General features: G+C 44.1%; 1 protein-coding gene across 2 annotated transcripts; it reads left to right on the top strand.

Annotated features, from left to right (window-relative positions):
- Positions 1 to 310: 310 nt before the first annotated feature.
- On the top strand, positions 311 to 15442 carry LOC144007167 (uncharacterized). 2 transcript variants are annotated; one of them, XM_077506549.1, is made up of 4 exons: positions 311 to 547; positions 2785 to 2834; positions 6037 to 6480; positions 12845 to 15442. In XM_077506549.1, the coding sequence occupies exons 1-4, from the start codon at positions 508 to 510 to the stop codon at positions 13490 to 13492; spliced, it is 1182 nt and encodes a 393-aa protein (XP_077362675.1). In that variant the 5' UTR covers positions 311 to 507; the 3' UTR covers positions 13493 to 15442. The 2 variants fall into 2 exon arrangements, with proteins under 2 accessions (XP_077362675.1, XP_077362676.1); XM_077506550.1 differs by having other exon boundaries at positions 2780 to 2834.
- Positions 15443 to 15549: the final 107 nt, after the last annotated feature.

Genomic DNA, 15549 nt, shown 5'->3' with positions numbered 1-15549 from the left:
TCTTTTCATGACAGGTGGACTAATAACTATATTTGTTCAGCACTGTACATTCTTAACTGCTTGATAATCCTCTCAAACTATAACAATTAACAGAGGGTGCTTTCTTTTGCGTCCCTAAATTTAGAGGGCAAATGTGTCCTCATGTAACAAATTGTAGCTCACAAGCACCGTGAGTCAGTTGAGGGCCCAGGTTAAGGGAGATGACCTTCTTCCAAAACTTGAACATGACCGGCTTTGAACCCCTAAGGCCGAAGGTAATCAATCACGAAAACGAATTTAACTGTGCAAACACCTGCTCAAGCCACTGTGGGAAGGTAACAGAAGCTGAGGCATTTCTTCTTTCTTACTATTTGGATGGGAAAGATAGCCAGGAGAGTTGCACAAAACGCAGAGAGAAGAGGTCTCATAAATCTCAATGGCTCACAAACTGGAGACATCAGAAAGGACTAATCAGCAATGCTTCAGACAGGAAAAAAAATAATTAATTAATATTCGGCTTTTGCAGCAATGTTCAAAGGAGATTCAATTGAGGAGGCCAATAATCTGGGTAAGCAATTTATATTTTTTATTTGTAATCTCATTGAAGTATATTTACATCATCACTAAATGTGTATGTAGACTTATAGTAAATAGTAGCATATTAAAGTAATAGTAAATAAAGTAACCGTAGTGGTTGGTTTAGACGACTTTTCATAAATATACCCATGCCTATATCATAGTCCTAGTGTGGTGATAGGGAGCAATTCCAATATGGTCTCTGCAAAAATTCTCACAATCACGTTTAAAAAAGATATTGGGGATTAACCAGAGATCTTATCGTATTTTTACTCTGTGCCTTTGTGTTAATGAAAAAAATTCAAGTGATTTATTTTATTGTACATAATAAACATATTTTTTTCTAATGCTTTAATACTGTTTTTTATTTATTTTTATTTTTTTTTAATATGTACAAAAAATTAAAGCAGGCAAAAATCACTTTAATACTATCCACCCAGACAACAGATTGCTTCAATATTGATAGGTTCTCCTTTGTCTGATAAACACTTAACCATACATGACAGCCATTTAAACTCCAAACAAGATTAGTGCATGTCAAGGACGTCACCTCATTGAAAAGTTAAACTGGTATCAAGCCTTCTTTGCGCGCAGATTTGCCTCAAATGGCCTCCCGAATGCCAGCTGTTGCTGGTTAATTACAACTACTTGCCACCCACTCACACCAATTACAGTGAGGAAGTCAATAATTCCTCTTTGTTTTCTCTGTCATGCTTAAATTGATCTGAAAAAAAATGTTGCCTATTAAACACAACATTTCATCTCTCATGTTATCAAGTTATTGTTACTGCATTAGTAAAAAAAAAAAAAGTATGAGAGATAAAAGTGAAAAAAAAATAAGGGTCAAGAATAGTTAAAGCTTGGTGGGATATGAAAATTGACCCCCTTCCTTAATTACAGTGTTTAATTGCCCCTATCTTTCAAACCCTCTTTGAGAGAATCTCTGTGATGTTCCGGAGAAGATGTTGTGTAATGAACCTATCTATACCAGCAATGTATTCAAGGGTTGAACAGAGATCAGTGATTTAAAAAAAAACAAAAAAAACATTTGGTAGTAGAACAGAATAATGTCTGCTGTGAATAATGTCTGCTGTGTATGGAGCAGCGCGTTTCAGAAAAAAAAAGTCTGCAAATTGACAAAATTCAATTACATTCAAGGAATCATGTTGTGACTAAGACAGGCCAAAGTAGGCTTTCAGAAGTGAGAACTTCAATCATGTTGATAACATCACTAGTCTGGTGAAGGTGGAGGAAATGAACAAAAAATCTGCATCAGTGATGATGAGCTATTTGTGTGTGGTCAATGCACTTGATTGTGATTTTCTTTCCACCTTTTGGCACAGTAAAAAGGCATAAATCACTTTCTAGAATTGACGTTTTTACTTACAGTACATCAAAAGTTGTTCTCTTACATATTATAAGGCAGTTTTCTGTACAGTATTGAGCGATAACGCTCTGCCTCGTGCGGCTTGATGGTGGTTAAATGCAGCCTTACTGAACAATGCGTGCATGTGTTGGGGTGTGCGTGTGTGAAACCTGCGTGTGCGTGCGGGTATTCATGGGGACGTTGCGGGTATCCTGGAAACCAGGTTCATCGCTGTAACCAGCCAGTCTGGGCACTTTCAGCATCAAGCGCATTTCGGACACGGTTGCAAACCTTACCAAACAGATAGTGAAAAAATACAATTAACGAAATGCGGATGTGACGTCATAAAAGCGGGACGTAGCCTATGTGTGGAAGAGTAGTAACCTCATGGACTCAGTTTCTCAATATCAAGAACACAGAGTACGTTCTTGTGAGGCAACAAGTCTCAAGGTCTCAAGAACGTACTTCCCAATCCCACATATTCCGCTGCCGTATTTCCGTAATTCATTGCAGTTATAAATCATGTGACTAGCTTTCAATGAATTTGTACTAGTACTATTTCGATGTTTCAAAATGTGTTTGTACAACATACATCGGTTAAAAACCTTACATCCTCGTGATTACGTGAGACGTCATCAATGGCGGCCCAAGTACTCTTTCAATCAAAAGTACGCATACAACAAGACCTCACGGGATTCCTGGATGTTGTTCTTTTTTGCTAGCTTAAACCAAGGATGCATCGGTTGTTGCTTGGTGAAGGCTTGGCTGTGAATATATCGCAAGATGCATTTCGTACTTCAAGGAACGAATGGCAGCGGAAGATCCTCACATTTGTTGTTCTTCTTTCATTTCCGGCAGACTAGGCACGGCATGTACGTTGACGTTCATTGCTGCCCCCACCACCATCACGTTTGTAAGTATTCCTCTGCCTTTTATGAGCGTAAATAATCCATCCATCCACTTTCTTGACCGCTTATTCCTCACAAAGGTCACGGGGGGTGCTGGAGCCTATCTCAGCTGGCTCTGGGCAGTAGGCGGGGTACACCCTGGACTGGTTGCCAGACAATCGCAGGGCACACAGAGACGAACAACCAGTGTAAATAATAATAAATATTTAATGTATAAAGTACAACTTCATTAAATCTAGTCCTTTTTTTACACAACTTAGTTGAGCAACTGCAATTTACAATATCATAAATAAATATATTAATATATATAAATGTTATTTACTGCATACACACTAGGGGTGGGACGATATGAGTAAACCACAATTCGATACTGTGACGATATTTGCCTCACGATATCGATAATATCACGATACCCGATATCTACGATTTTTGATATATTGTCAAAAAAAAAATTAGCACTATATCACGATATGTGACTGAAAAAGCCAACAAATACCCATAAAAAGGAAAATGTCTAATTATGCATTTATTCAATGCCAAAACTTTGTACAATGTACAAAGTTCTGCATAGTGCCTCACTGCCTCTTAGCCTTTTAACCGTAAACATTGTAAAGTGAGACAAATTACAGTGCATAAACATTTAGAACATAACACTGCACAACTGGACACATTATATTGATATCTAGTGTCAGTGTATCGATAATTTATTGCAACAGAGAGCGCAACAATATATTGCGATATCGATTTTTTCTCCCACCCCTAATACACACTAGGGATGTCACGATACCAGAAATGTAGTAGTCGATGCCGATACCACTGAAATTCCACGATTCTCAATGCCATTTCAATACCACGGTAAAAATTGAAAATAAACAATAAATCCCCTGTACTTCAACATACACTCCTTTATTAGAAGTGAACAAACAACAACACCGTGTGCTTAAACCGACCAATTGGCATGTAGCTTTAAAGCATTAAAATAAAATACTGTGCATTAAAGTATTAAACAATAGAGTAAACAATAAAATAAAATAAAATATTGTGCATGTACAGCAGGCTAGCTTTAAGTATTAAACACTAAACAAAAATGCATCACAGTGTATGTACAGGAATGTCTCAGAAAATTAGAATATTTTGATAAAGTCCATTATTTTCTGTCAGGCATCTAAATAAGCAACAATTTCATTCATTCTAGATTCATTACAAATCAACTGAAATATTGCAAGCCTTTTATTGTTTTAATATTGCTGATTATGGAGTGATTTTTTTTAACTAGGTCTGAGGAAATACGGTATTCTAATATTTTGAGATAGGATATTTGAGTTTTCTTAAGGTGTAAGCCATAATCAGCAAAATATTAAAACAATAAAAGGCTTGCAATATTTCAGTTGATTTGTAATGAATCCAGAATGTATGACATTTTTGCTTATTTAATTGCATGACAGAAAATAATGGACTTTATCACAATTTTCTGAGACAGTCCTGTAGCATTCAATAAATAAATAAATAAATACAAAATCTCATACTGTGCTTATTTACCAACCAGTTCCAGCACGTAGCCTCGCACACAGACACGTGGGCACACACACACCCACACACAAACAAAATAACGAATAACGTTTGATATATTATTTCAGGGTTGTTCAATATTACTTTATATGATTCAGTAAATTAGCTGCCCGGTAACATTACCTAACTTTATTATGCGGGACAGACGAGGTCGAACATAACGCTAACGTTACTTCGCCAAGCAAGTGGGGTCATCATACTAACGTTATTAGTTTAGATAGGGAAATAACACGGGAATTCAAATCCACTCGCCTTGAATTCTTTATACAAGTCTGGATGTCCATGTTTCGCTAAATTGGATGTGTCCCCCTTTCGTCTGGAAACGGTTTCGGCCTCTTTTGCATACAGGATTTGAGGATCGATTATTAATCCCTCTTCATAAACCTCAAATCCAAAGTACTTCCATACGCGACTTTTGCCGTTTTTCTTCTCAACTAATCGCGAAGCATCTGACGCTGCAATTGAAGCCGACGCAGATGTGCAGGCCATGTTGCACGGCACGCACTGACTGTCGTTCTACTTCCTTATTGTCGTAGCGTCAGGGTAGTCACGTGATTGCGTGGATTGCCAGATAAGCGCTCTTAAAAAACAAACAAAATATCTTACATGATGTAAGATTGTGGAGTGCGTGTGGGATTAAAACAAACAAACAAACAAAAAACACACCCCCAAAACAACACAAAAGACGGCGCAGGATATGCCGCCTCGGTACCAACAGTACATCAGATATTGTAGAGAAGGCAGTACCGTCACATTTTCAGAATCTTGGCATCGATTTAGTACCGAAGTATCGGTTCTTGTGACAACCCTAATACACACACATTCAAATACAGTATAATGTTTATAGATATACTGCGATTGGCTGGCAACCAGTTCAGGGTGTACCCCGCCCTCTGCTCATAGCCAGCTGAGATAGCCTCCAGCACCCCCCACGACCCTGGCTAGGAACAAGCGGTTCAGAAAATGAATGAATGAATGAATGAATGGATGTACCACAATTTCAGGAGAATCAGAACATAACCTGTCGTTCCTTTTTTTCCCCCAATATAATCCTTAATTGGATAAATCCCATATATAATTTAGAGTGATACTTTAATATATTACTTGTAGTTATATAACATCTAGTCACGTGGTACACAGTTATGGCAATGTGTCGGAAACAGTAAGCTCGCAGTAAGAACAACATCCGGGTATTCCATCCGTTCTTTGCTCGCCCCTAATGACTTTTTGAGTACTTGCAATTGGAACAATACTTGTTATTTTACTTAAGTAGTTTTTTCAGTACTTTTTATTTTCCAGAGTATTTATTTTTGAGACTGCTTTTTACTTTTATCCGTTACATTTTATCATGTCTATCTGTAGTCTTGACACTTTTTATACTTTCTACCCAATGCTAGCTCTAACCAATATGGCGCCCCACTCCGTTACACAATTTAAAATATAAAATGGAACGTTTTCTTAATTTCATCACAGTTTCATTACTATCAAACAAATTATGCAAATGATGATGTTGCGACACCTAATTGACCTGATCAAACCAAAAAGACCAACAACTTGACCTTGATTTCTCCCATTTTTCCTTCTCTCTTTTTTTTACCCTTCTCTTTCTTTCTTCCCTTCAACGGCCACCTCCGGCAGAACTTCTCCCTAGTCCTGGGGGAGGTGGGGGACATTGAGTCCGAGGGGGCCATGTTCCGCGCCTCCATTGTTGAGACGGCCGACCGGAGCTGTGGCCGTAAGGTGGTCGATGCCTGTTATAGCGGCAATCCTCGGACCCACTGGTGGACATCAGCGGTAATGGATGCCGTCAAGCTGATGAAGGAGTCCTATCGGGCCTTTTTGGCCTGTGGGACTCCGGAGGCAGCTGACGAGTACCAGATGGCTAAGCGTAATGCGGCTTCGGTGGTCGCTGAGGCAAAAATCCAGACATGGGAGGAGTTTGGTGAGGCCATGGAAAATGACTTCCGGACGGCTTCAAGGAAATTCTGCTCCACCATCCAGCGTCTCAGGAGAGGAAAGCAGTGCACCATTTACACTGTGTATAGTGGAGATGGGGTGATGCTGACCTCGACTCGGGACGTCGTGAGTCGGTGGGGGGAATACTTCGAAGAGCTCCTCAATTCCACCGACACGTCTTCCTTTGAGGAAGCAGAGTCTGGGGACTCGGAGGTGGGCTCTCCTATCTCTGGGTTGAAGTCACTGAGGTGGTTGGAAAGCTCCTCGGTGGCAGGGCCCCGGGGATGGATGACATCCGCCCGGAGTTCCTAAAGGCTCTGGATGTTGTGGGGCTGTCGTGGCTGACACGCCTCTACAACATCGCATGAAAATCAGGGACAATGCCTCTGGATTGGCAGACCTGGGTGGTGGTCCCCCTTTTTAAGAAGCCAATGCCAATGCAGTGATGCTAAGATAGGAGTAATGTGCTCACGTCTACGTGTCTGAGTAAGCAGACGAGCAGCAGAGTTTAGTATAAGTTGCAGACGGGCAAGAGCAGTCTTGCTAATGCCTACATACAAAGAATTACAATAATCAAGACGAGTTGTAATAAAAGCATGAATCAATCTTTCCAAGTCCAGTCTTGATAAAATTGGTTTCACCTTAGCTATCTGGCGAAGCTGATAAAAACTTTTCTGTACAACAGAACTAATCTGCAAATTTATAATCAGGGTCAAACTTAACACCCAAATTCATGACACAGTCCCTGAGATAAGGTGCTTGTGGACCAAGGTCCACACTAGCAGAGGAAGAGCTACTTGGTGCAAACAACATCACTTCAGTCTTTTTGTCATTCAGACTCAAGAAATTAAAAGAAAGCCAGGATTTAATATAATTTAGACAGTAAGTGAGTTGTTGTATTGTACTGTTCTGGGCCAGGGGAAAATAGATCTGACAGTCATCAGCATAAAAATGAAATAAAATAACATGTTTTCTAAAAACGGAACCAAGAGGTAATAAATAGAGAGCAAATAAAAGAGGGCCAAGAATTGACCCCTGTGGAATCCCATGTGCAAGAGGAGCTTGAGAGGACACAAAATCGTCAATTTTTACACAAAAGCTCCTATCCCTTAAGTATGACCTAAACCATTCGAGGGTGACCCCTTGAATGCCCACATAATGCTCAAGACGAGAAATTAAAATGTCATGATCTACGGTATCAAACGCAGCAGACAAATCAAGGAGAGCCAAAACAACAAACTTTCCAGAGTCTGTTGATATAATTATATCATTTGATACCCTCAAAAGAGCAGACTGAAATACTTCAGTGATACCATTTTTCTCTAAAAACGGTAACAACTGAGAGTAAACAACCTTCTCCAATATTTTAGAAATAAATGGGAGGTTAGAAATGGGCCTGAAATTAGCACAAATGTTTTTTTAAGTAGAGGTCGTACGACTGCATGTTTAAAATCACCTGGTAATGTACCAGTAAAAAGGCTATAATTAATTATCTCAAGGACATGTGGTCCAGAGTGTCAAAAACCTCCTTAAAAAAACGAGGAGGGATGGCATCGGTAGGGGAACTTGAGGGCTTCAAATTACTGACTATATTCTTCAATAATAAGAGTGACACTGGCTCAAATTGAACAAAAGTAGATGAATAGTACATAGGAGTCGTTAGATCAAATGAAGGCTGGGCAATACAGGCTCTGGTTGACACAATTTTGTCAGTGAAGATCTTAAGAAATCTTTCACAAAGATCAACGGAGGCTGGGGGGAAAGAAGGCTTTTGCTCACCTGAAAATCCTTCATCATGGCACAGCCATTTTGAACGGTTCATCGCGACTTTTTTCTCCAGTTCAAGCAACCTTGTGGCCATGTCTCTCCTCATTCCGTTCATGGCAAGGTTGAGTGCTGCAAGGTCGTTTTTCACCAGAGAAGTGTCATCACAGGCCTTAGTTCGGCCGGCTTGCACGCCAGTGATGGCTCTCAGGGTGGCCTCAGCCATTCCCTCTGCATTCTTCTGGCGATCAGACATGTTTCGTAGCGTACGAAACAGCCAGTGGAATCCAATCCCAGGCAGCATCAGCATAACCACCAGCACAGCCAGCAGGTACAAATCTTCGACATCCTCCAAATCCAGAACTGTCAGACACAATGGTCTCCACTTAGCCCAGGAATCTTCAGCATATCCAGACATGTGAGTTCCACTTGGACATGAACGCTCAGTAGGTCCAGGTCTCATCGTAGAAAAGATTTTGTCAAACGCACTTAGAGACCAGCTAATTAGATCCATACTGGTTTGTCGAAAGTTTTTGGAGCAGAGTGTCCTTTTCTCAGCACTCAGCACAGATGCTGTTTTCAAATAATTCAAGATTGAATGTCCTTGCACTACAACAACATAGTCAGACGTATTTACATTTCTGTGTTGAAGCTCCCTCCTTGTTTTTAACACAAGAGTTATTGCTTTCCCACATAAAAGTTGAACAAAAAACAGGTTAAACATTTTCTTCATTGTAACTAATTAATACCAATTCTTTATATTTTTTCTTAAATCCAACTCGTGTCTGTGTTCCAGTTAGTCCCAAATCTAATGAATTCCATAATTTTACACCCGTACAGGAGATCGAAAATGACTTCAGTGTAGTTCTAACACATCTCTGAACAAACACAAGTTTCTCTCTCAAATCATATTTCGATTCCTTTGCCTGGAAGCATGTTTGCAAGTTATAAGGGAGACAGTGTCTGGCCGCCTTATACATTATCTGAATAGTTCTATAGTTTATTAGATCATATAATTTCAATAGTTTAGCTTCAATAAACAATTTGTGTGTGTGTGCATTATATGGAGCACTATGGATAATTCTTACTGCTCTTTTCTGTAATACCATCAACGGCTGCAATCGACTTTTATAGGTGTTTCCCCAAATTTCAACACAATAAGTCAAATAAGGCAAAATCAATGCATTATAGATTATTTGGAGTGCCTTTTGACTCAATATTTTTGGGTTCTGTAGAGGATGGATATACTTCTTGCCAGTTTTTTTTAACTGTGTTATGTGAGGAATCCATGTAAGCATCTCGTCAATAATTATTCCCAACACATTGTGTTGGCTTACCCGTTCAATATTTACATTAGAAATTTGTATGCTGATATTTTCTTTAGTTCCTTTTTTTATCAAATAACATAAATTTAGTCTTGTTGAGATTAATAGACAATTTATTGGCATTAAGCCATTGTTGTAGTTTATATAATTCCTCATTTATTATTTGCACTAGCTTCCGTATTGTCATGGTTTGGCTCTCAGGCCTCTGTTTGTTTTCTTTCCAGCACCCAAGTGATTGGTGGGCGTTTCCCACCTTAATGTCCGCACCTGTTCCTCGTGGACAATCAATGGACTTTAAAAGCCACTGCGCCACTACTGCTGACTGCCAGATTATTCATCTTGCTCACTGCTGTGCTGCCAAGTGTTTATTCGAGCGTTTTCATAGCCTTTCATAGTCTTTCATAGTTTTTCACGTGTCATGTATTACTACGTCGCCCTTTGTTGTACTTTGTAGAATGTTTGGATTTTAGTTTGCGTTCTCTCACCTAGACTTGTGGTGTTACCTTTTACGTGTGCGCTGTTGGCCACGTTTTCCTAAGTTGAACTTTCTATTTCGTGTAGTATGATGTTTGTTGTGAATCCTTGCTTTTTGTAAGCAAGTGTTTTTCGTTAATCACTATTTTTCTCCTTGCCTTTTGCAAGTGTTTTCGGTTGAGTTGTTTTTGTACTGGTTGTCTGACCAGCTTTTTCGGCTGTTTGTTTCCGCGCATCTCAGCGGAATAAATTCTTTATCAACCTTCCTCTGGTCTGCGTATTGTGGGATCCACTCTCGCCGGCCATCCCGGCCCCCCTTTAACAGAATAATCTGGCCATGGATCCCGCAGGCCCGGAAGAGGTACGGCACGCTTTGGCCAGTCAAAGGAAGTTGGTGGGCAGCATGACAAATCGCTGCGTGAGATGCAGGAGGCGATTTCCACGCTGGCCTGCCAATTTGGGGAGTTTTCGACCCGGGTCGGTCAAGCAGAAGCATACGCTTCTCCCCGAGCTAGCTCGACTCCTGACTTGGAGCAGGCGCTGCCTTCTAATGTTGCTATTAGCGAGCCTTCTCTGCCACATCCGTCACGTTACGGAGGGGAACCCGGTATGTGCAGTACCTTTTTACACCACTGTTCCCTGATTTTTGACCAACAACCGCTTACGTATGCCCTTGATCGCTCCAAGGTAGCATTTGTTATGAGCCTTTTGACTGGCCAAGCAGCCTCTTGGAGTATGGCCGTGAGCAATTCAGCACCTGAGCTTCGGTCTTCCTCCCCCGATTTTGTTCGTGAATTCAGATGCGTGTTTGATCATCCTGTGACGGGGAAGGAGGCCGGAGGCCAGTTACTTGACTATGTGCAGGGGCGGCAATCAGTCGCAAACTATTCTATTGGCTTTAGAATCCTGGCCGCAGAAAGCGGGTTTGACAATCGAGCGCTTCGTTGTATATTCCGGCGAGGACTTTCACCCATATTGAAGGACGAGTTGGCAGTTCGCGACGAAACCACGAACTTGGAAGAACTCATAGCCCTGAGTATTAGACTGGATAATCGTATCCGGGAAAGACGGCGAGAACGGGGCTGCGAGCAAAGCAGCCAACGCAGAGACATGTCTGGATCCGTGTGGGAGAGGACGTATGCAGGGGATTCCGACAACGAGCCCCGTGATTCCAGACCACATTCCGTGACTGACGCCGTAGCGGACGAGCCCATGCAACTCGGGAGTGGTCGACTTCACCCAGCAGAGCGGCTGCGCCGATCTCGGAGAGGGGCCTGCTACTACTGCGGGCAAGTGGGACACCGCGTCGCCGGCTGTCCAGCCAGAGCTTCACGGGGGCAACAAGGAACAACGCTGCTCCGCTCTCAACAAGCCCCAGCTGATACCCCGGCCTCGTCATCTACACCACAGCGTGAGTGCATTCGGACGGGGGTAGAGAAGAGTATGGTGGGTTCTAGAACTGTCAGCCACACTAGGCTCGAACTTCCAGGGGAGGTAACGGGGCCAGGAAATGCTGTTACAGTTATAGCGCTTATTGACTCTGGGGCCGATGAGTGTTTCATGGATCCTGGTATTGTTGAACAGTTGGGTTGTCCCTTAGAACCCCTTAGGGAATGTAAAGAGGTGCTGGATCTTGACGAACGCCTCCTGGCCGCTATTGAAAACGTTACGGCTCCGGTTGAGTTAAGGTTGTCAGGTAACCACGTGGAGCGTCTTCGTTTTTTTGTTATGCCGTCCCGTTCGGTACCCATTATTTTGGGACTTCCGTGGCTTAAGAAACATAATCCAGAGATCGACTGGTCCAAGCCGGCCTTGGAAAACTGGAGCGAATTCTGTCATGCTAACTGTCTAGTATCCGCCGACCGCGATAAACCTACCTCTCCGCCTATGTTTCCGGAGGCAATCTGCCTTGACAATGTACCGAGAGAATATCATGATCTTAGTAAGGTTTTCAGTAAGGACCGAGCCCAGTCGTTGCCACCCCATAGACCCTACGATTGCGCTATCGACTTGATTCCTAATGCGCCACTTCCTACCTCCAGATTGTACAGGGTTTCGGAACCGGAACAAGCGGCCTTGCATGACTATATCTCTTCCTCCTTGGCCGCCGGCTTAATCCGTCCGTCGACTTCACCGGTAGGATCAGGGTTTTTCTTCGTCGAGAAGAAAGATAAGTCGTTACGGCCCTGTGTCGATTACAAGGGTCTCAATGACATTATTAAAAAGAATAAATACCCCTTGCCCTTGCTTGATTCAGCGTTTGCGCCACTGCAAGCCGCCACAGTTTTTACAAAACTTGATCTTCGGAGTGCATACCACTTGGTTCGGATTCGGGAGGGGGATGAGTGGAAAACTGCTTTCAAGACCCCGCTGGGACATTTCGAATACCTAGTAATGCCGTTCGGACTAACTAACGCACCATCCATGTTTCAGTATTTAATTAACGACGTCTTACGAGATATGCTGGATCAGTTCTGTTTCGTTTATCTTGACGACATCCTGATTTTTCGCGCGATCTCAAAGAGCATAGGATTCACATACGCAAAGTACTCCAGCGATTACTGGAGAACCGGTTGTATGTAAAAGCTGAGAAATGCGAATTTCACTTAGACTCGGTCCAGTTTCTGGGCTTCATAGTGGAGAGAGGACAACTTAGAGCAGACCCAGCTAAGATTCAGGCTGTGGTGGATTGGCCCTCTCCATCGTCTAGGAAACAGCTGCAAAGGTTCCTAGGGTTTGCTAATTTCTATAGGCGCTTTATCCGAAACTATAGTCAAAGGGCACAACCACTTACACGGCTTACATCTGATAAAGTTCCATTCCAGTGGACTCCGGAAGCGGAATTAGCTTTTTCTGAATTAAAACAATTGTTTTCTACTGCACCAGTGTTGAAGCATGCTAACCCAGAAGTTTCTTTTGTGGTCGAGGTCGACGCATCCAGTTCAGGAGTGGGGGCGGTCCTTTCCCAACGCTCCCCGGATGACCAGAGGCTGCACCCCTGCGCGTTCTTCTCAAAGAAGCTTAGCCCTGCAGAGGTCAACTATGACGTTGGGAACCGCGAACTTCTGGCCATCGTACTGGCTCTACGGGAGTGGAGACACTGGCTGGAGGGAGCGAAGGAACAATTCATCATCTACACAGACCAAAAGAACCTGGAATATATTCGTGCAGCCAAAAGAAAGAACCCACGGCAGGCAAGATGGGCTCTGTTTTTTACTCGTTTTGACTTTGTGCTGACTTATCGCAGGGGAACTCTGAATCAGAAGCCAGATGCCCTGTCACGCATCTATGACCACGCCACAGAACCCATGGTTCCTGAACCTATTCTGCCCGAACGCTGCATCGTGGGAGCATTGCAATGGACTATCGAACGGAAAGTTACCGACGCACTGGCCAAGTACCGGAAGAGGTTCCTCCTGGGAAATTGTTTGTGCCCCCTCAGGTACGCCCGGATGTTCTACAATGGGGACATGAGTCCAACCTCGCGTGCCATCCTGGAGTCCACCGCACGCAATACCTGGTGGAACAACGGTTCTGGTGGCCGGAACTCAGTAAAGACGTCTCAGACTTTGTGAGGGCTTGTGTCGCATGTGCCTGTGGAAAGGCGTCCCACCAAGCCCCTGCTGGGCTACTACGGCCCCTACCGGTACCCTCTCGCCCTTGGTCCCACATTGCCATGGACTTCATCACGGGGCTGCCGGTGTCAAGAGGTAACACTGAGATTCTGACCGTAACAGACAGATTTTCAAAACTTGGCCATTTCGTGGCCTTATCAAAGTTGCCATCTGCATTGGAGACGGCAAAACTGTTGATCAAGCACGTGGTTCGGCTCCATGGCATCCCCCTCGACTTGGTCTCTGACCGAGGACCACAGTTCGTGTCCCAAGTCTGGAAGCGGTTCTGCAGGGCTACTACGGCCCCTACCGGTACCCTCTCGCCCTTGGTCCCACATTGCCATGGACTTCATCACGGGGCTGCCGGTGTCAAGAGGTAACACTGTGATTCTGACCGTAACAGACAGATTTTCAAAACTTGGCCATTTCGTGGCCTTATCAAAGTTGCCGTCTGCATTGGAGACGGCAAAACTGTTGATCAAGCACGTGGTTCAGCTCCATGGCATCCCCCTCGACTTGGTCTCTGACCGAGGACCACAGTTCGTGTCCCAAGTCTGGAAGCGGTTCTGCAGGGCATTGGGAGCCACCACGAGCCTGTCATCGGGCTACCACCCGCAAATCAACGGCCAAACGGAATGCCTGAACCAGGAACTGGAAGCGGCGCTTCGCTGTGTGTGCCTGCAGTCCCCCGCATCATGGTCATCACACCTGGCCTGGGTTGAGTACGCACACAACACGTTGGTCTCCTCAGCGACAGGTCGATCTCCGTTCGAGGCTGCTTACGGTTACCAACCCCCGCTGTTTCCATCCCAAGAGGGACAAGTAAACCTCCCGTGCAAATGCACCTTCGCCGAGCCCACAGTCTGGCGGGAGACCAGAGCGGCCTTGTCCCGTACTGCTGCCCGGAACCGGGCCATCGCTGCTCGGCGCCGCCGCCCAGCACCAACCTATGCCCCGGGAGACAAGGTATGGCTATCCATATTGGCCCTTACGAGATTGTGACTGTGGTTAATCCCGTGGCCATGAAACTTCGTCTCCCGCCATCCATGAGGGTCCACCCAGTCTTCCTGTCTCCCAGCTCAAGCCTGTTGTCTCCAGTGACTTGGCTCCTGCTCCAGTGACTCCTCCGCCTCCACGACTGCTCGACGGTGACCCTATCTACACAGTCAGAGAAATCCTGGACTCCAGACCTCGCGGCAGGGGTGTCCAGTATCTGGTCGACTGGGAGGGCTACGGGCCGGAGGAGCGGCAGTGGGTCCCTCGCTCCTGGATCTTGGATCCGTCCCTCCTGCGGGACTTCCATTCAGCTCACCCCTCGAAACCAGGTGGTCCGCCAGGGGGCGTCCGTTAAGGGGGGGGTACTGTCATGGTTTGGCTCTCAGGCCTCTGTTTGTTTTCTTTCCAGCACCCAAGTGATTGGTGGGCGTTTCCCACCTTAATGACCGCACCTGTTCCTCGTGGACAATCATTGGACTTTAAAACCCACTGCGCCACTACTGCTGACTGCCAGATTATTCATCTTGCTCACTGCTGTGCTGCCAAGTGTTTATTCGAGCGTTTTCATAGTCTTTCATAGTTTTTCACGTGTCATGTATTACTACGTCGCCCTTTGTTGTACTTTGTAGAATGTTTGGATTTTAGTTTGCGTTCTCTCACCTAGACTTGTGGTGTTACCTTTTACGTGTGCGCTGTTGGCCACGTTTTCCTAAGTTGAACTTTCTATTTCGTGTAGTATGATGTTTGTTGTGAATCCTTGCTTTTTGTAAGCAAGTGTTGTTCGTTAATCACTATTTTTCTCCTTGCCTTTTGCAAGTGTTTTCGGTTGAGTTGTTTTTGTACTGGTTGTCTGACCAGCTTTTTCGGTTGTTTGTTTCCGCGCATCTCAGCGGAATAAATTCTTTATCAACCTTCCTCTGGTCTGCGTATTCTGGGATCCACTCTCGCCGGCCATCCCGGCCCCCCTTTAACACGTATATCCTCACCTGTACAGTAAATGTTTGTATCATCAGCAAAGAGTA

Source organism: Festucalex cinctus, chromosome 19 (assembly GCF_051991245.1).
Source record: "Festucalex cinctus isolate MCC-2025b chromosome 19, RoL_Fcin_1.0, whole genome shotgun sequence".
NCBI lineage: Eukaryota > Metazoa > Chordata > Actinopteri > Syngnathiformes > Syngnathidae > Festucalex > Festucalex cinctus.
Note: the sequence above shows the minus strand (reverse complement) of the source record. Positions and strands in the feature narration are given on the sequence as shown.

Bases quoted from the DNA above. Each gene is read 5' to 3' on its own strand.
- LOC144007167 (XM_077506549.1), top strand. From the start codon at position 508: ATGTTCAAAGGAGATTCAATTGAGGAGGCCAATAATCTGG. The intron at 548-2,784 runs GTAAGCAATTTA...CCGGCAGACTAG, and splicing joins TGAGGAGGCCAATAATCTGG to GCACGGCATGTACGTTGACG. The intron at 2,835-6,036 runs GTAAGTATTCCT...CACCTCCGGCAG, and splicing joins CCCCCACCACCATCACGTTT to AACTTCTCCCTAGTCCTGGG.